The sequence below is a fragment of the Pundamilia nyererei genome, unplaced genomic scaffold (assembly GCF_000239375.1).
Source record: "Pundamilia nyererei isolate P.nyererei 1_Seehausen unplaced genomic scaffold, PunNye1.0 scaffold00031, whole genome shotgun sequence".
In the NCBI taxonomy this organism is placed as follows: domain Eukaryota; kingdom Metazoa; phylum Chordata; class Actinopteri; order Cichliformes; family Cichlidae; genus Pundamilia; species Pundamilia nyererei.
This window is the reverse complement of record NW_005187432.1, coordinates 2,744,440-2,765,860: the sequence shown is the minus strand read 5'-3', so window position 1 is coordinate 2,765,860 and position 21,421 is coordinate 2,744,440. Positions and strand designations below refer to the sequence as shown.

General features: G+C 40.1%; 3 protein-coding genes across 3 annotated transcripts; 1 reads left to right on the top strand and 2 right to left on the bottom strand.

Annotated features, from left to right (window-relative positions):
* Window positions 1-1,182: 1,182 nt before the first annotated feature.
* Window positions 1,183-3,681, bottom strand: LOC102214772 (gamma-crystallin N-A-like). The gene is made up of 4 exons (XM_005729071.1): window positions 3,570-3,681; window positions 3,136-3,384; window positions 2,558-2,703; window positions 1,183-1,426 (listed from the first exon to the last, which is right to left on the bottom strand). The coding sequence occupies exons 1-4, from the start codon at window positions 3,588-3,590 to the stop codon at window positions 1,291-1,293; spliced, it is 552 nt and encodes a 183-aa protein (XP_005729128.1). The 5' UTR covers window positions 3,591-3,681; the 3' UTR covers window positions 1,183-1,290.
* Window positions 3,682-4,739: 1,058 nt separating this feature from the next.
* ly97.3 (lymphocyte antigen 97, tandem duplicate 3) lies at window positions 4,740-6,144 on the top strand. Its single transcript, XM_013909780.1, has 4 exons — window positions 4,740-4,849; window positions 5,233-5,302; window positions 5,544-5,666; window positions 5,878-6,144. Exons 1-4 carry the CDS (start codon window positions 4,745-4,747, stop codon window positions 5,982-5,984), a joined length of 405 nt encoding a protein of 134 aa, XP_013765234.1. The 5' UTR covers window positions 4,740-4,744; the 3' UTR covers window positions 5,985-6,144.
* Window positions 6,145-7,050: 906 nt separating this feature from the next.
* Window positions 7,051-16,770, bottom strand: rheb (Ras homolog, mTORC1 binding). Its single transcript, XM_005729070.1, has 8 exons — window positions 16,476-16,770; window positions 15,617-15,688; window positions 11,499-11,566; window positions 11,301-11,383; window positions 11,140-11,196; window positions 11,001-11,048; window positions 10,513-10,594; window positions 7,051-7,847 (listed from the first exon to the last, which is right to left on the bottom strand). Exons 1-8 carry the CDS (start codon window positions 16,525-16,527, stop codon window positions 7,755-7,757), a joined length of 555 nt encoding a protein of 184 aa, XP_005729127.1. The 5' UTR covers window positions 16,528-16,770; the 3' UTR covers window positions 7,051-7,754.
* Between the last annotated feature and the right edge of the window lie 4,651 nt (window positions 16,771-21,421).

Below are 21,421 nucleotides of genomic sequence, written 5' to 3'. Positions count from 1 at the left end.
TCAGCCAATTTATGCAGCAAATGGCTTAGGAATAGGGTTAGCCATAGGTAATCGCCCTTAAACTAGTCCAATTCAGTGTAACTCAAGACAAAGCATTTCCTCATTAAGCTATCCTGTATTGACCCTGTAACTCAATAGAGGCCAAGAGCGAAACCTTGTAAAGATAAATGTTCTGTTGTCATGACAGTTGGAAGAGAAAGCACATGAGTGCTCATTAAAGGTCCAGCGGCCACAGCCCTGGTGTGACATTTGTAGAAGAATGAGAACATGTGGGAAATGATGCAGTGGCACATTAAAAGCATGAAACTATGAGCTCATAGTGTTACAAAGGACTGTTAATTACATATCCGTTTAAGTATACCAGCCTTTCACCTATTGTGTTGCATTGTAGATGGCATAAAATACATTGGATATGTGATGTGCATTGTCAGATTAAATTACAAGGTTAAAAAAAAAGAGGTTTATACTGGAAATTGTGTTTCCTGTTCTGTTTTTGGGTTTTTTTTATTGTAGCATACACATCATACAAAGCATGTAGCAGATTAATTTCAGGTGTTAATTATGCCATGATCCTTAGATCACCCTGAGCGGAGTGTCAATACTCCGCAGTAAAATAGATAGATGACACTAGGTGGTAGCAGAGCTCCCAAGTGCAGGCACAGCTGCTTTGCCGCCCTGTGCAGAATCTCTCTTTCGCTTTTGATTTATACACTGTATATGTAGGAAGGACACACAGTTTCTCCTGTTCAGTGCTGACTCTGCAGACCATTCACCTGTGTAGGTGCCAAAAGACTGGACATTTTCATTAGAGCGTTTTCTATAGTTGATTATCAGGCAGTAAGTTCTTTTTTTCAAACTATTACAACAATTTAATTGCCCCCCTGGATAAATAAAATTCGCATACATCTATTAATCTGCGTGGGAGTGGTATTCAGGATATCTTAACTTTGCAATGGATCCATTAGTTTACGGGAAAGCACAGCACTTAAAGCAATTACCTGAATCATAGCCTGTAGCCATGTCTACAATGAAATGCGATGGTTAAGTTGGGAGCTGCACAAAAAGTGTGCATTAATAGAAGAAAACAATAAATGGAAGTAAGATTGAAGATGCTGTAGGATCACTACTTTATTTGAACCTTTAAATAATTCAGTACAAAAATAAAACAACAAGCAGTGCCAAACATTTTCTTCATCTTTATTATCGCCCCACAGAGCCCCGTGTGAGATGACTTGACAGTGTAGTCGATCTATTCCCTGCAGTCACACTGACAGCGATAGTGAGATGGTTTTAAAAGTAGTTTGCAACCCTGCGAATAGACTGGATGTTGGGGTTCTCAGCCTGCCACTCCATGTGGGTGCAGTAGTTTCCTCTTTCCACGACGTACATGCGACCACGGTAGTTAGGCTCCTCGTACAACACCCACCTGTTCAGTAGCAGTGAATAAATAAGAGCTAATGGATCAAACATGTAATAAATTAGTGCAAAGAAAATCAGCTTACTAAACAGTTTCGGGCAGTATTCTAATTTGGTTGATGTTTAAAGATTAAAAACATAAAAACACATTTTCTTCTTTGCTTTTGCTGAGATCAGTCGGTGTAGATAGTTTTGCTTGGATTTGCTGAGGCTTCAAGAAGTCTGGTTTTGAGATAGACTCTTTCTAATGTAATGCTTGTTATGTAATGGTGCCTCCAATAAAACACCAACACTGAAGAGACAACTGGCAGCGTATAAGTAGTGGGAGAAACAGACACCCTAATTGGTCTCTATCAAAGGCCCTTTCGCTGACTTTGAACCTCAGAACATTGTTGTTAAAGCCCCAGAATGCCCCACCTCTGAGACTTCAGAATTTTGTTCATGCCACTAACAATATTGACCAATTACATGTGAAGATCCAGTCAAACATTGCTCTTTTTCTGATCCACAGTAAATTCATTTTCTCTCTTTTTCTCTCTTTTTAAAGACTGGCATTCAAGATAACTATGTTCACATTTTCTTAAACTTATTTCCCACCTTTACTTTAATATTAATTTTATTTTTTCTGTATTTAGTCAGTGTTTTTTAACAAGTCTGCTTTCCGCCAAAGAAGTAGTCCCTATTAAAATGATGAAAACATCTGTTTTGCTGTTACACTGTTAAAGACTGTAAATTTTTTATGTGTGAGGTTTAATACGGAGCAACACATTGGTCATTGGTCTGGCACCTAGAAAAGTTTGCCCTGCACATAAGCCAGACTGGACTTTCTCTGAATGCTAGCCTTTGTTTTTCTTTTAACCCAACCTGTCTGCTTTCTACGCCTACAGAAAATTAATACAGATCATGTGTATTTGTGCTTACATCTGTTTATGGAACTATCTGCCTTGTTAAGTACAACAAAAGACAAGTGGGAAAATATATATTGTGTGAAATGACCTTGTAATAGGTCAGTCGAAAGTGGCCAGTTTCACAAAGGTTTAGTTCATTACTTAAGGATAATGAAGGAAATGTTTTAGGGCATGTCTTATGCGCTCTTCTCTCAGTTAAATCAAAAACTATAAATGGCCTCAAAGATACGTACGCCCCATCTCCATAAACTTTGATAGAGTTGATGCAGTTCTTGGTCAGGCCTCGTGCTTGGAGAAATGGGCAGTCGTCACACAGCTCCACGCACTGGCCGGAGAAGTTGTCCCCCTCGAACAGCTCCATCCTGTAGTGCTCTCCATGCTGGGAGGATAATGACATGCGTGATCGCTGAGTCAACAGTGTTTGACTTCAGCTCTCTGCAAACGACCAAGGCTTTCTCCTTTATGTGACAGAGGCTGTATTGTGGGCACAAAACACTTGCACCTATAGAAATCTAAAGGTTAGAACATGTGGAGGATGAAATATAAGTGCAGTTCTTTAAGCTGATTACATAAGTATCAGATGTAAAAACTTGAAAGTTTCTTTGATGATGTCTGTTATGCAAAAGTAGATCCAACATTATTACTTTGAACAAACAGAGGCGCACAAATGAGGCCACACATGTGCCCATCTGCCTGTGTTTTTAACCAACCAAATATTTGTCTGTCCCTGGGGTCTCTATCTTTTGCGCACACACACACACACACACACACACACACACACACACACACACACACACACACACACTCTTACCATCCTGATTGGTTTGCAAGATCCCATGTGATCATTGTGGGCATTCCAGCGCTGGAATTCAGGGTACTCTCCATGCTCCAGAATATACTGTTGGCCCTTGAAGTCTGGATGGTCGAAGCAGACGAAGGCCCCGCTCTCCACACGGACAGAGTTCACTCTGTTCATGAACCCTCGGTCCTGGAAGTTGTCACAGTCGCTGCAGATCTCCAGCTTTCTCCCAGTGAAACATTTCCCCTCATAGAAGACAATCTATATTCATAACAACAGTGAGGATTTGAGTATTTCCTCCTAATAAACAGTAAAAATTTTGCTAACTGATATGCAAAAAAATCATCTAAGTTTGGACCGGTCATCAAGATGAATGTGATTGTGATTAACTTTTGTTGTGAAACACTGGCCTAAATCTGTGGCTGCATTCTTGTTGTGGTACTCACCTTTCCTGAGTACTGAGACATTTTCCACTGTTGGCTGTTCCAAATTACTCACACAGTATAGGAGTGGACAAATTTGGACTCCCAGATATATATGGACAGCACAGAGTGTGGCGGTATCGCGAGAGAGAAGCAACAAAAGCACAACAATGGGGGGTTTAGATATTTTGCCACATGGACAGTTTCCCTTACATGTGCCAGTGCTGATATTGGAGTTTGGCTCGGGAGGACGAAACAATAGCGGGAGAGAGATTTTGCTTTGATTGGGCTTTGAGAGTGATGTTATACTGAGGCGGAGGGGGTTGCAGGGTAATATTTGGGCTGTGTCCAGATGAGGGAGGAGATGGGGAGGAAAACAAACACAGAGAGGGAAAGTTAAAGCAGAGGTGAAAGGTTGGCTCAGTGGAAACAATAAATCTGTCATCTTGTTTTGAAGTGCTGATAGAACCTATTTTAAAATGAATATTAATGGCAGGAGTGTGTGCAAAGCAGCTCACGCGTTTTAACCGAACGAATGTTTCCAAGAGTTAGACCAGGCAGTCTATGCATGCTATGCAAGTTATTGCATGGTTGTAAAGCACGTTTGTCACCAGCTTTTCAACTATGAATAGATGTAATTTGATGTGGACATACTGTAGGTAGAAGTGAATGTGCGTAATACTTTGCACTATGTAAGATATCTTAGTTTCATGAGCAGCAGCTCTGAAGGACTTAAAGGCATTTCCTTTCATTGTTTAACAGCAAGTGGCTGTTCCACCCGTTTACTTTCCTTTCATTAGATTTATATCAAGAGCAGATTCATGTCAGGGCCTTGGTAATGTTTTGATTCAAATCAAATTTGGTCAGTACAGGTTAAAGAGCACTTAAACAGAGGTATTACAGGTCACACATGATCCACCTTAAGCAAACACAATGTACGTCTGACTCTTTCTGATTCTTTCTTTCTCTTATTCCCCTGAGGTACAAATGTATCTTATAGAAATAGATATATGAGGTTGAACTGAATGCATACATTGCTATTAGCAATTCTCATGAATTATAGACTGTATAGTGGATAAAAGGTGGACAGCTCGTGCTTAATGAGGGCATCTGAGCATTGGAAACGATGACCCCTGAACACAGTGTACTCGGATGAGTGCGATGCTAAGTATATAGACTTAAAAGAGCCACAGCACCTAATGGGATGTTACCATGACAGTGCAAAGTATGAAAGGGTTTATATAAAGAGGGAAAGCCGATGTCCTCTCAGTCACTGGGAGAAACCAAGACAGACATACAGCAAGGTATGTATGTGTATATATAAAAGACTTTTTTCAGACAAATGCAGTTTGTCTTTTAGATCTTGTCAGCAGTTTTTTGGGAACATGTTTAATAACATGCATATAACATAGGTAATGATGTAGTTTTGGGATCATATATGATCTGTCAAATTTAAATACTGCATTGGGATATATGGACACATTTATATACAAACTATATAATTAAACTATATATACTCACTCAAGAGTGTGTCACTTTCTAGAGTCTTATATGACCATTAAACAATACTCAGTACAGGGAAAAGTTTAAAATACATGGTAAATGTCATGAATTAAAAGTGCTGGAATTTGATGTTTTGAAAGCACTTTGTGTCCGTGTTATCAAGCCTGTGCTTTATCTTGCATAGGCTGCAATGCTGAACAGAACAATGAAGCTGTTGGTCTTGGCTCTTGCTGTCGCCCTGCTATTTACAGCCGGTGAGTCTGTCACTGATTCTCCACTGTATAAACATAACCTCTGCTGCTGTGCAACAGTGAGCACCATTTTCTTCATTATAAAGTCTTCACTGCAGTGAGCTACAACCTACACAAACCACTCTTTAACATCTAAATTAAAACTTCTAAATCCTTGGTAAATGCTATTTTGTCCCAAGATACATTTTGGCCACATTATGACAGAATTTATTCTGTAATCTTCTTTCTATTTCTTGGTTTTCAGGTGAAGCCCTGGACTGCCACCGCTGTGTCCCAAAAAGGGCTGGAGGTAGCTGTGAGCTCACTGTAGAAACATGTAAACCAGAAAAGAATGGGTGCGCTGCCGCCAACTTCCTCAAAGCACCATGTGAGTTCCTCATCTTATATTTATTCCAGTAGGGAAAGGGGCAAAGAGTACAAGAAGCAAATTATGTTATATAAAAAAAGCATGACTTTGATCAACTTTCTAAGGTCACATAGAGCAGAGATACTATTCCTTGTATAATAATGGAGACTGTCAAGTGAATTGTGTAAATGTTTAAAAAATGAAACATAACCTTTTCATCTGGCTTTCGTAGATGGCCATTACCAGAAATGCATGGATCTGGACAGCTGCGAAATGTTGAAGATGAACGCCTACATTAATATGAAGTGCTGCAGCGAAGACATGTGCAACACCTTATAAAATTCAACATCAAAGAAAATTACAATTTACTGCAGTCCAGTGTGAGTAAGGCACTTAACCCCCAGTGAATCCTGCAGACTGCAGCTGCTTCGGGGAGAACCCAGGTGTGAACACATTAAAGCAGCTATTTTTAGAAAAATATACTCTGAAGTTCCCTGGACTGAAAAATAAAATACTTTGAAAAAGTGCCTATGCTTGTCCTTATTCTTGTGTTGACACTAAGTTTCTTTTTTTTCTTAAAGAGCCAATTACTAATCCCCAAATAGGCAAATGTTAGAAAATCTCATCATGTTATACTTGCAACAGACTATTATCTGGGTTATTTCTTGTAATAAAAGCTCTTCCAAGTAGTTCAAAGTTTTACTTTAAATACCTCGATTTACTTAAAAACTCTTGTGCTTCTATTAAAGGAACAATAGCTCACTGATTATCATTAAATTGGACTTATTATGCTCATATCCAGCTATATATTTGTATTTCTGGACTAAATTAAATGAAACTTCCATGAATACCAGTTCATAGAAATTCTTCTTCTTTTGTAAGAAAGTATTGTAGCCTCCCAGTTCATGTTCTACCCATAATAAGTTGTTATAGCTCCCTCCCCCATCTCTTTAAGTCAGCCTGCGTTTGATTGGGTACATCTCACAAACAAAAGTTTGAACAGCAGATGGCTGCAACTCCTGTTCTCAGTCAGTGCTGGATACCTTAGATGTGCCTCTAAAGTGTAGTAACTGCTCCCTGGGGGAAAAAAAAGAAAAAGTAAGCATGGAATCAGCATTTAGTTATTATACTGCAATGAGGTGGAACAAACCTTTATTACTTTGCAGTAAATCATTACATCATTATTCTCCTTGTGCTTGCATCCTGCACCCTTTTCAATTTATTCCATCTTTTACGAAGAAGCACAAAGCATTCAACAAATCAAAACGGCTAAGTACTTCTCTCCTTTTAGCCCAAACATATCAATTATCATTAAAAGGGTGCAAACAAAGAGAAACACCCTGCCTTCCTAGTGACAAAACTCATTAGCTAACAGCCTCTGCAATAATTCAAAAACACAGCCTGCTTAGATAACCACTTTTCGCTTTAATGATTACAATCAAAAACATTTGTACAACATTTTCAACATTAGAAAATGAATGCAGATTTTTTTTTCTTCTTTTGGCTGACAGTATCTGCTATGAAAACAAACCAAGGGACAGAGAAGTGGGTACGGTGTGTAGATGAAGTAGAAAAAGAGATGCATATGGATGGGACCAAACAGCAGGTGATGTATCAGAAAAAATGACTGTGTTTATCTAACCATTTTCCAGGCATATGCATGGCTGATAGATATGACAATCCTCTTATCTCATTTTATTTAAACAGGGAAGGGGCTAAATGGAAGCTGCATATCGGGAAGCAAAGATTCATTGAGCCACTGCTAACTTAGTTACAGTTGTCATCATTTCCGATATAGGATTTTTCCTGATACATCTGTGATATTCTGTGTTTTGCATCAGTGCCGAGCCCAGAGACGGAGGGGCGGGTTGTGGAAAATGCAAGACAAGGAGCCACCACTTGTCCTTTTCTTTTATCAAACACATGAAGAAAAACAAGGATGACAAAAGGGAATACTGATAAATAACAGTGGAATCAGAGCCATAAATAGACAATATTGGATATTTAGGACCCTGGGGGTGGAGTCAGTTGAGGTGGAGGAGAACTGGCAGCTAGCCTTCAAGTAACGGGATATCCCAGTGCAGTGTCCTGTGTGTTGATTGGGCGGCTCTACATCATGGAGCAGGATGTTTTTCCTGGCTGCACGCCACCGTCCATCTTTTCTGCCTCCAGGATCATCCTTCGGAAAACCTCCACGGCCGTCTAAGAGAGCGCCAAACACACACACACACAGAATGCTGTCACATGCCTCAGTACACCACGTTTGAATTTGCTCCTCATCCACTGGAGCCTCACAGACTTTAGTCACAACAGAGATCTCATTGTGTTGAAGTTGAGCACTATTGCCTCTAACTTAATTTGAAGCTGGTTAACTGACAACCTGAATATGAACTTTGCTACTCTATGTTGAGAAATATATCCAGCAGCAAACAGAAGGAGGGTTTGTTTTGTATTTCACATGTGGCTAGTTTACTGTTGTCTACTATTAGGGTATGATGGCAAAGCCGGTGGCAAAAACGGTTAGCATCAAAAGAATACCGAATAAACACATTTTTGTCTAGGGAGGATAAACTATTGTTAAAAATACATTAGTGACATTTAGTCTACTTGGAGGGAGGAAACACAGTGCTGACATATTGGTCTACACTGCAATGCAGGGGCCGTGAAAAGTGCCAAATGATAGGTCTCGAAAAGGCAGACTGTGTGGGCGCTTCAAGCACACCTGCTATTTTGGGCTGGCTTAAGTGGAATATAAATCAGAGGTTGATTGTTGACTACTAAATTCACTCTTAGCCAGTCAAATCACTGGGCTCATTGCTGTGAAACAGCTAATGCACAAAGAGCTAAGGGACTCCTGTTGAGGTTTCATATTGGTGTAAAGCAGCACAATCTCACTACTGAAGAATAGTACCTGATAACCACATTTTAAAGCACGATTGGGAAAGACAGCAAAGCCCAAAATCCCTCTGATATCAACATATGATCATGCTTATGATGGGTAAAAAGCCTTTAAAGCCACAAAACAAAGTGCTGTAGGGGAGTGTGTGTGCAAAGGGATAAATGTGGCTTGCAGCATAAAAGTGTTTTGAGGGCTCAGTAAGAGCAGAGAAGTGCTATATGAGTACTAGTCCATTTAGCATTTACCATATGGTACTTTTTGCAAAAGAAAGAAGGCAGTGACAGACAGGACTGATGAGCCACTGTGATCCTACATCTCCCACATTAACAGTGCCAGTGCAATACATATCATAAGAGACCCAGTCTGATGTGTGTGCTATTGATTGGACTTTACTCTGAAGCAGGCTATCTGTATGTAATTCAATAAATAGAAAAATAGTGGAAGGTCATGCAGTGGCATTGCAGCTGCAAGACTGTAATAAAACAAAGGAGAAGCTTTTCATACTGTATAAAGCAACTATAGGCGACAAGTTATTATCTCCTGGACTGATGTAAATCAGTGCAGACTGCTTTATTTATCTGGTTTCCTGATTTTTTTTAAAAGGACATTTTATGCAGATTTAAATCCAGCTGTATAATATGCCTTTAATCACATTTCAATTCCAATGTCACTTCATACGTTCGATATTTGCTCTTGACAGTAAAGCGACTGCATATCAGAACCAGATCTTCCTGGGGTGTCTGCTTTAATGAAGTGGAAGACAAACATAAACATGTCACTTTGCATTGTCTCGTTTAAATGAACCTGTCACCTGATTGTGTTTTCAGTTACCAAAAGCCAGCTACCAAGTATAGCTTATGTATGAGGCCTTTTAGCCTGTGGCTTAGTAAAGACTGATTATTAAAGATTAATAAGTACAACTGCCATTGAAAAAATGCTGCAGGTCACAGTTTTGAAGCAAAAAGCAAAGTCAAATGTTAGTTTGAGACTCCAAGTGACACCTTTTATGGTCTTCGATGACGTGTAATACCGTGAGGTAATGGCGTTAAAGGCAAGTTTTCACAAGTTTCACACATCATCATAATGAAGATTACAACTTTACGATCGTTGTCAAGCCAGTCATACCAAACTGCGCTGGATGCTTGACAGAAGAACCATTAAAAAGTGTCGAATAAATGCCAGCCATAACTCAGCTGCTCCACAATTTCTAATTGAAACCAGCTTTATTGTTCTTTTGCAAATCTGTCTTGGTGTTACAAAAACATACCAGGAAGTCCATGATGAGGCTGTCTTCACGTTAGATTACATTTTTTCAGGAGCTCTCACAGGTCTCAAGTCATACTAGGTCACCTCTGATTTTATTAAAGTAACCTAGAGCTTCTATGAGTGGGCAACTCGATGACCTGATTGAAACACAATCCAGCACCAGAAACTTTGTCTCCACTGAGAGAAAATGCAAAGTGTGAAAATGAAGAATCCTGTGGATGTGTACCATCATTGTGCAATGAAAGCAATTCAGTAATTTTCCATCCGCATATCCTTCCATTATATCTACAGGCTTTTGCTCTACAGGGTTAGGCAAGCAGGAGCTGATCTCACTTGACACTGGGTGAGAGGCGTCATATGCAGCGGACAGGTTGCCAAATGATGTCAGGGCTGACATACTAAGACAGGTACATTCATGACTGTGGGCAATTTAAAAGTCATTCAAACTCGAATGTCTGTGGCAGGAAACCTACACAGTCACAGGGAGCATGTGTAAACTTCACACCTTGTTGTCTGTGAAGATTCTCAGTCATCCAGGTCATCGTAGTCAAAGGAGCTTGCAAAGAAAAGCGTCTGGACTTCTTTAAGTTACTTGAAGACGTTTCACCTCTCATCCGAGAAGCTTCTTCAGTTCTAAGGTCAACTGGTGGAGAGTCCCATTTTTTTCTCCCCCACACTGATAGTTAAATAAGCCTTTCCTACCTGGTTCTCTTTAGCTGAGGACTCCATGAAGGCAGCGTTCCAGGATTCAGCTAATGCTTTGCCCTCTTCACAACTGATTACTCTAAAGAGCGCAAAATCACAGGGATGACAGCAGAGTCAGACCAAAACACAAATACTGTCTTTCAGAATAAAGCCACAGTCTCTGCTTTAAATATCCCACAGTATATAAATTCCTTAGAAATCTGCTTGTGTATGTTAATCCACTGACTCTGTGTTGTGTACAGTGAAAGCACAGTGCTAAACACAGCTTCCTGGCTTAGTGCAAATGGCTTCTGTCTTCATTTGGGACATGTGTGAACTTAATATTATATACTCAGTATTTCAGTGTGTTTTACATGAAATTTTCATTTCTGCTAGCAAATAATAAGAAACCAAATATAAATTTCTACACAAACCAAAAAACCGTGACCCATGTGCATACCTATTGTCTCGAGGGATGTACAATTTAGGTGTGTGCTAGCGCTTACCGCTCCATATGTAGGTCATTCTTGTTTCCGACGAGCATAATTGGAACTCTGCATTGAAGGAAAAAGTAAATGCCATGTTGTCATTTATGCATGATTTATGTCAAATGGCTTTAAGAGCAAAATGAAAAGTTGTACTTACTGAACTTTTCCCACCATGTCCAACAGTTTTTCATGGATAACTTGTACAACTTCAAAGCTGGAAGAAATGGGAAAGTTTATTTGCTTTTCTTCAGTGCACCTCATTATGCAGGACACAGGAGATATTTAGGTTGGTTTTGAGAAGTGGAGGGAATTCTATACCTTTTATTTGATGTAACTGAATAAACCAGTATGTAGCCATTGATATCTATGGAGTAAGTCTGTGGGAAGATTGAGTATTCATCCTGGAAAAGGGATTTGAAGTGAGGGAATTAGCATGTACTTTACGACACACATAAAAAAAAAAAGAAAAATCAATAAAACCACTGGCAGGTTCATAAACAGCGCATTGAGACATACCTGCCCTGCTGTGTCTACAAGCTGGAGATGGTACTCTTGTCCATTTATTGTGATCATCTTAGTAAATGCTGCAAATACAAGACAACAATGTTTTGTAGATACGACAATACATTTCTTTTCTCTTATATGTATGACAAATATAGCACAGTTGTGCAACTATGCAGTAGGGCTGCCACGATTTGTCGACTAGTCACGATTACGTCGACTATCAAAATCGTCGACGACTGATTTAATAGTCGTCGCGTCGTTTGAAGCGTTGTAAGATCCCAAAAGACGCAGGAATAATAGCAGGATTTAAGAGTGTAATAACGGACTGAAACAGAAGATGGCAGCACTGCATGTACAAGGATGCCAGCTGCCGTTAAACCCCGAAGAAGAAGAAGAAGAAGCAGCTGTGTCCCAGAATTCATAGCGCGGCCCAGCTTAGTTTCCAACAATGGCGGCAGCAAGTTAGTTTTAATATTACTCTTATTATTCTTTCTGGGTCACAAAATAAACGTTTAACATATTTTCAGCCGAGAATGTAGCTGTGTAAACCTCAAATATCGGCTCAGTTTATCAGGAGACCACATATTTTCAAAAGTGCTCCGACGTTTTCGGAGACGTCTGTTACCCACTAGCTCGATAGCTAGCCGGGGGCTAGGTCACTAGCGCGGTGAGAACACTGGACTCCCGGCAAATTGTTTTCAAACCCACCGCCATCTTTCGCTACTCAGGTTAAACATATATAAGTCACTTAGATAAATTAAAAATGTTATTGTTTGGCTTTTTGTAGTATTTTATTTGTTCCTGAGTAAATCTGTTTGGCTGAGATTAAAGTTATAGTTTTTACACAGCTGAATAAACCTCAAGCAGACAGCTGATTATCAGAAGTGTGAGATGCTGGAGAATATACTCCGGTGTCCTGTTATATTTTAGATAGCAAGGAGTTTATTAAACTTCACCGAAACAATCTGCAAATTTCATTAAAATTGAATAAACTATCATCTTGTCTTTATTTTTAGTTAGCACCTTAAAAGCTTAAAGCTGTAAGCTAATGATAGTTATATAAGAGCAGATGCTGCTGGTGCAATAAGCTGTAGTTTTACGTCCAGTGGATGATGATCTGATTAGTCGACTAATCGCATAAATAATCGGTGACTAGTCGACTATCAAAATAATCGTTTGTGGCAGCCCTACTATGCAGTACTATCCAGCTGAGTGTATCTTTATTACTCTCTGCAGGACATACAAGACACAATCCAGTTATAGATTCATCCCAATGAGCACATTCAGGACAGGAATGTCAATAGCCTGGAGATGGGTCATATTATCTACAGCAGGCATGCAATGTCTGCAGCATCTCACTGATAATGCTGGCACTTCATTTTACATTAACCATCCAGGGATTATTTATAGATACAGACAACAGATTTAAGAAGCGTAGGGTGGGACAGCATGTGAGCGAACATGTCAGGGAGAAGAGAAATAGCCTACAGATACAACCTACAATTCAGACTCAAATCTCTGGGGTGGCCGGGATCAGGTTTGTTTTGGAGGTTACGAATAACTGCAAGTTCTCCTGCGCTCCAAAATAGTGCTTTTAAATTGTCTTTAAGAAAAGTTCCCTTTCTTAACTAGAGAAGTCCCGCTGCATGCGAGTCGGAGAGAAACGTTTATCTCAACCAAACGGCACGCCGGCTGATATCTCAAAAGAAAGCTCTCTCTTTCTGGTTGAAAGTGTGGAAAGTGGTGGAATCAGCTGTTGCGGTGTTTAAATGCATTTGCTTAGAAGGAACATCACACCCTGCTGGGTAACAGCAAAGTCTTGCAAATCATTATCTTTCACTCAGAAGTCACTTAGACCATAGAGCTGTCATAATATAGAATTTAGATTTTGAGAACAGATCATACAAGTTTTAAAAATAATTTAAACATAATGTACATTTAGACACATTTAGAAAACGTTTTCTCTCATACTGCACTTTAAGTTCAAAATGTAAAATATAAAGCATAAGCTTTGTAATGTTACCACATTTTTATCACATTGAATTACTGTATTACAGCTGCAGTTAGGGCTGTGCAATATGACCAAAATCTCATATCCCGATATTAAGACATCTATCGCCCGATATCGATATAAATCACAAAAATTTAACCTTTTCTGTAAATTCTGTGAATCTCGGGCAGCTCGACTTGTGTGAAGTGTTTCCAGTGGGGCGTCGTGTACCTGGAGTCGAGTATTTTAACTGATGTATGAAACTATACATTTTTAGACATAGGTTGTAACGGCCGCCGTTTTCTTTGTGAGTATTTATTACACGGCGTGCTGCGGGGAAAAGCCTGTTCTAACGTTTGAGTCTAAGGTTTATCTTTTAGCACCTGACGGCTCTTTTTTGCGTCTCATCCGTAAACACTCTGCATCTTTCACGTGATTCAGTTTATTTTGAAAAGTCTCAACAGGATCTTGAGCTTTACTGTGAAAGGTTTATGTGGAACAAGCGGACATGCGGTGGTTTTACCGTCGTTGTTGCTAACGACAACGCATAAAAACAAACGCTTGTCTGTCCGTAGTGTGGTTATATTAAATGTAAGAGAAAGAGAGAACTTTAAGAAATTAATATAGCCACTACAGTGACCATCAAAATAATGAAAAAATATTGCCGTAAACAGTTTATTTTGCGACACCACGAAACAAACGATAGACGTCTTTATATGTCATCGATATACAGTATATCGTTATAATGAACAGCCCTAGTTGCAGTGATTCATTAGTAAATTCAATCAAAATTCTGTAAACAACAAACTTGCTTTTTTTCATAACAGGGTCTCTAAACCTTGTTAAAAACCCACAAAGATAAGGTGGAATATACACAGTGCGTACAAATGCATTCCACTTACTGTCATGTGTAGTACTACTACGACTCAAACAGCAGCGATTATAAAGCTACCTTGTGTTTTACGTACAACAGTTGCTGTGTGATATCTGCGTCCATATAAGTGCAGTTTAAAGATCTAATAGAGCCCAACTGATATCGGTCCTGCAGCTATATCGGTGGGAGTCTATGAAATTGGCAAATAGCTAATAAAGGCAAACATGAACTATAATGGCTATAATAATAGCTAATATTTTCCCTTATTAGCTATTTTCTGATATATAGGTATCAAAAGACAATAAATGAACGTTTAAAGACTAAAGAAGAAACGGGAGAAACACCCTTCAAAATATGAGTGTTGATGTTGCACATTTTGTCCACTAGAGGGCCCTCTGTGACTTGACTTTTGCCAGCAGGTGTTTGGATACCACAAACAAAGCAAACACCGACCTGAGCAGTCTGACAGAGCAGAAATAGGAAATTCCAGACTAACTGTGACAATAAGACAAGTTTATTTTAATAAGCACTGTCATGTTTTTTTAAAATAAGGACTCATAAATAATAATACAATTAATAAATGTAAATCTGTTTGTGCTTCACATCTGAAAGAAAAAAAAAATATGATGATAGATCTGATTTTTTAAATCACCAAATGTTGAAAATCCTATATTGGTCAAGCTCTAATATTTAATGTTGCATCTGACCAAAAACAGTGGATGTACTCCTGATGTAGTATAATTATAAACCAGTTATGAAAGAAAAACAACTGTCACTCCATGAAATCCTTTGGCGGTTAACTTCTTCTGTCACGAGGTGCTCTGAACAACCTTAAAGCTGGAAAGCGTAAGCTAACACATCCTCATTCCAGCTTTTCAGGTGTGAGAATTGGCTGTAAGCAAATCCGAGTGTGGGGCTGACAGTAAATGACAAATAATGAGGAACACGATGTTCTGACCTTACAGAAGATGCACCAGTAAGGATTTATTCATTGCTGTACGAAGAGCATCTAATGACAAACTGACACATTTGTAGTGCTGGGATGATAAATAAGGATAAACTTGATAGTCAGCTTTGCTGGTACACACTGAGCAGCAATGCTGAGGATAGGATATCACAGAAACAGCTATTTTGGGGCCAATACATGTAGGCTTCGCCTACTGATTCACAAGAGAGACAGGGACCTGAGTTGTGTGCCACCTCATGTAAAGAGTTTCCTGGGGGAAACACGGTTTTTGTATAAATTTAAAAAAAATCCCCACTTACTGTTTTCTATTGTTGGGTCATAGGAATCAACAAACTGGCCTTCCACAAACTGGATGGTTAAAGAGGACTTTCCTGTAAACACAGAGACGATAGTTAACCTCAGATGGAGGAAGTCAGTGTAGCAATTAAGGGATAACATCTATAGAAGTCATCATTATGATTGTTTTTGTCGAGATCAGTCTCTATGAGTGAATGTAGCCATACAATGATACAAAAAAATACAAATATAAAGCTTAATAACCGTGAACAAGCCTAAATGCGCCACATGAAGCACGTTGTACTATACTGATGAACATGTTTAGAAATCGTCGAGGTTACTACAAAGCAGGGAAACATAAACACATCACGCGTCTCTGTGGGGATATTACAGGGTTGCAGTTGGTGCTGCCTGGGCCTCCAGTCGTGCTATCTGTGTGTGCCATCTTGCCATCCTCAACATCCTTTCACCGCACATAATCTGCGCTTCTTTGCTTTTACACATCACTAAATAAACCGCAAACTAAATGCGTCAAAGCCGTCGATGGTTTTTGCGTGGCATGGCACTGCCTAACATGGCACCGGGGTTAAGGGCTAACGGAAACCTATCAATAAGATCGATTAAAATCTCTCTCTTGCACACGTTATGGGAGGCCTCTTGCGCTCACACCGCAGAGCCACGTCTCACCTGGTGGCGCTCATTCGCCCGCCCTGAGACGCCGCGTGTCAGATGTTACTCCCTATAATTTAAGTCTATTATAGGAGGCGTAAAGCGCTCTCACGCTGGACTTGTACTGGCCTGAAAGGCCGCTAAAAATCTTGGGTCTGCGTCCCACTCGAAGCCGCCTTTCCCCGCTGTACTCAGCTTCCGTTCCATACTCACCTACGGATCTGTACCCGAGGATGGCGATTTTTCGTGATTTCGGCTGCGGCATGTCTCCTTACGGTTATCGCATCTAGTCCTCGGGGTTTACCGCAACCTCCTCCCGGAATGGCATCCAAATTCAAGGGGCGCAGAGAATGGTCATGCAGCTTGCAGATGACAGTGGGAATCCCTCTGCTTTGCTGTGTTTATGTGGATTTTGTTTTTGCGTGAAAGCTTGAAAAAAAATGTAATTTCAGGTCATATGAGAAAAGCATGGAGTATCTATACATCTACAATAACTGCGTCACTCCCCTTTGCGAAGTAATGAATTAGTAATTGATCCTGCGCGTTGATTGGCTACACGTAGAACACAGGCGGGGGGTGAAGGCGCACGGAAAGCTCCCGTTGGATAAGGCAGCTGTCCGTTAATCAGCGGCACCCGGTTTGGACATTTTCATTGGCTGTGTCAGGCTTCGTGACGTGCTGGGTGGTCGGGCGGGGTGTCATTCATATCTTTAGGGTCAGGAAGGACCGGAACAGGGATGATGGTCCTTACTCATGTAGATGCGCAGAAGGCCGTGTGAAATGAGGCTATAAGGCATCACATGACAATGAAACAGCCTCGACTGCAATCCCACAGATTAGTAGGTTAACATAGATTAATGCTTGGAAATACTGGGGGAGATCATCAATGAAAGGAAAATTATATATGAATAAATGTTTTAATATCATTGAGTAAATTCAGGGCCAGTATTGCCAGATACCAATGATACCGATAATTTTAATCTATGAAGGCAGCATATGTAGGGGAGAGCCGAGTGTCATGATTTAGGAGATAAATCCTCACCAGTTTGCAAATTCTGAACACATTTTAATGTTCACGAAATCACTGTGATTTTTTACTTTTCACAATTATTAGTTAACGAAACAAAAAAAAATAAAGCACAGCTTTGTATACAATTTGAAACTGGATTTTTGGAGACCTAGATGTACCTGTCTCTAAAGGACTTTGAGTCAACTTTTGTTGTTTAAATGTGCAATAGATTATAAATAAAATAGACAGTCAGCACAAAAAGGTATACTTATGTTTGAGGTATATTTTTCATTTAAAAAACAAACAAAACAACAAAATGAAAAACTGTTCAGTGGGCTACATGCTGAGCTGAGAAGCTGGAAACAATTCCCCATTCCACTGGCTAATCTAAATAAATATTATACTGCTAATACTGGAATCGATAGTATCAGTACTGGATCTATCACAATCTAACCTCAGAATGTTGTAAATACTGTTAATTTAAGGGTTCTGTGGCATGAACCTTAGACTAGCTGGTGGTCTGTTAAATTTGTTTAGTGCTATTTAAGCTTGGATAATTCAATGGACAGTGTTGAAAAGTGCAACAAACAAACAAACAAACAAAAAGATTCATACTCAGGTATGTGGACTCGATTGAAAATGACTGAAAAAGCAGCCAACGTCCAAAGAAAAACTTGAAAGACCTTCAGAAAGCCTGGAGACTTATTGCTCAATACCACTTTAAAACACATTACAAGAATATAATATGGAAACAAGACAAAGAATTGAGGGGCCACTAAAGACTTAGACTCATTACTGCAAGTAAAGATTTATTACTACTGTAATAGCGCCTGATGATTTAAAAAGCTGGGCTGCTTTTAAATAAATCCTGCTTCAGTTATCTCAGCATTGGCCACTAGATGTCCACAGAGCATCATTTATAGCTACCTAGGACTCACTGGAGTACTGCAGCCCTATGTGCACAAATAACTGTTTTATATTCCCACTGAAACATCAACTTCCAATTACTGTTTGTTTCCATCTCGTTTTTGCATCACATTTAAAATCACAAACTGCCCTGTTGCTCCACACTACCGAGTCATAACAAGTCCCTGAACAGTGAGGCACAAGGTGCATAAATCACGCTGCACACATCCGTGATTGTTTGGGCTGATTGCATATTCTATTACAAACGCTAAAATACCCATCTCTTAATATAACTAAAACCTTAAACTAAACCGCAGGCATGCAACAATACCATAGGAACTCAAGCCGCAATTAGTGGGTTAAGTCCATCTGCAGACTGGAATTCAAGGCAGGCGTGGAGAAGGTGGTGGGATAATGAGAGTCCTCTTTGCTTTTAAAGCCGTAATGTTACTCATGTCTGCCAATCATCCCTCGGCACAAACACAAGTAATTCACCCGGTAAAGTTGGATTTTGTGGACAGAGCGCCTAAACATCAGTTTAGAAAGTTCTGGTGGCAGAACTCTTGAAATAATTATATACACTCCCAAAAATAGCAGCACGCAGGCCCAAGCTGTGCAGTTCTTATTTGCCCTGTGACCGAGGAAATCCCCAGTTTCCCTGTCACGTCCTGGACCATTACTACTTAATCACAGCAATGTCCAACTCCCCGTCAGTAAGACCCAACTGTTTTGCCTCCACACACACACTTCTCAGCAGTAGAGACAAGAAATCACTGGTGTCAGCAATAGGCGATTTGTTCTGCATGACATTGGGTGTCAGAAAATATGGTGCATGCAATCACTGGACACACAAATGCCCACTCATACACACGAACACTGTCACTTTCTCTGCCTCTCCCACTCAAACACGCGCACACACACATGCTCAGGAAATTATGATGACCAAAAATAGGTCATACTGTTAATACAGCCATGGTCTATCCAGGGATTTCAGTGTGCTGACATAGACCAACAATAAATACCCCCTGCAAGAACAACAGGTGTCTGACATGATTGTTTCACTTTAATAAAAGGCTTACACGAAGCTCAGACAAATAATACATTGAGCTGTTTTAGAAATGTTGCCCTTTTTATTGCTCCGTCCCATCGAAGTTTCTTTTTTTTCTTCACACCAGCAAATTGTATCACACAGGTCGTGCTCACATCAGCAGGAAGATGTGATCAATGTGCATCTGCTGCATGTGACAGGTAATGTCACAAGACCAGTATTCAAGTCCAGTCTTGGGTGTGGTTTAAAAAAAATGCTTTTTAACTTCTAGTCTCTAATTTCTTTATCTATATGGGAGGTAGTGGGCATGCAGCTGGAGCTCGCGTTTATGAATCCTGGGTTCGTGGCTTCAGCGCCAGCCTCTTTCAACTCGCTGTGAAAAGCACCCCTGGCTCTGTTAGTATGCCAGCCTGAGCACTAGTCAGCCACATCCTCCAGCTGGGTCTGTGCCACCACTGGGCACCTGGACCCTCTCGCAAACCTCATGAAACGGAATGCATATTTAAGTAAGAGGAATGTATTTGTACGGCATATCTCTGCAATAGTCCATAGCTGTGCGATGCCTAAAGGACACCTGGTGCACCTTCATATTGTTCATCTTATTGACATTTTTATCCACCTATTGGATCCAGCTCGGCTTTTTTAGCAGACAGATTCCCACTTCAGGCTGTGCCTCAGCTGTTGGACTGAGTCCAGAGTCACACAGGCCTGAAAGACAGCCATCGTTATCCAACTCTCACAAGGTGTCATTGTAGGGGTCCAATGATTACCATATCAGCACCACATGAAACATTTATGGCTTGCTGGCAGTGATGGTCTGGCAAGCATCCTAATTTCTAGAACAGAGCCTGTCAGAGCCTATTGTTTCAAGTTCTGGTGGCGTGAACAGAAAAATCATCAGCCCTGAAACTTCTGTCACTTGCAGTCAAAACAAAAATTCCAATATGAGTTTCTCTATAACACCTGACACACAACCACACACAATAGGTGGTTTATTCTAGCTGGCAGTGACATTTCCCCTATTTTATTGTCCTTCTGCTGAACGGCTAAATTGCTCTTTTAACTCAAACATGCGCTACACTTGCTGTCACCGTGACTTCAGGATCAGCCCGATGATCACTGCCAACTGAACTTTTTGTCATTTCTTTTGCACATGATGAAAACTGAGATAAAATAAAAAATAGCTAGAATCATCCTAAAGTTGCTATGATCAGCATCTTTAAAAAAAATGCAATAGTTGAAATATATATATGCAAAGAGTTGCTCCAGCAGATGGTTCAGACTCATTCGTTTTAGATGTAGCAGGCAGCTTTTCAGCAAAAAGCACTGATAAAACAAATAAACTGCACCAAATCACTGCCAATATCAGCCGACAGTTGGTTTAAACCCAATTAAAAATCTGAAATGTGTTAGCTACATCCTGCATTTCCCTCCCAGACTGTATCAGATGTGTTCCAAAACAGATATTATAGTAACACTAACTGATTCAGACTTTGCCTTGGCAGTACCTGAGCAAACTCAATTCTTTTCTTTAATTTAATTTTATTGTTAAACAACAATTTCCGAGGACATAGCTCTGACATTTGTTCTTGTTGTAAATGTCTCTTTGCATTTTAATGCCTTGTTAATGTGGATATTAGCTTATTCAGTGTGACCTCTTATGTTATTTTATGAATAATATTGGGTTGGAACATCCAAAAGCAGGATGTAAGAAACTGAGTTAAGAGCAAATTTGAAGGAGATTTATAGTAATAAATGAACAGCATGTGATGTGGCAGGCAGGACGTTTTGACTCGCCATCTGGTGTTGTAGAGTGATGGGGGCTGGAGGAGCTCAGCCAGAGGTAGAGGCTGAGGCTGGGGTGCTGGAGCAAGGCAAGTGGCTGATGGCCACTGGGTAGCTGGAGACGATTGGCGAGTGGGACAGATAGGATTAATCCACAGTCAGTTGGTTTGGTGAGCTGGAGCGAGGTGAGCTGGTGCACAGCTGAACAGGAAAACCTCAAACAGAGAGCTGAGCAATCTGGCGGAGAGTGCAGTGAAGGGAAGGAAATAAGATGAAGGGGAAATCGGGAAGCAGTACCAGGATCAGAGCAGCAAGCCTGGCCATAATGTTTAAGTTTTACTAGAAATCCTATTAGGACCTTACCCAAAACTTAAAATCCAGTTCGACTATAAATTGTTGATCATCATTTCC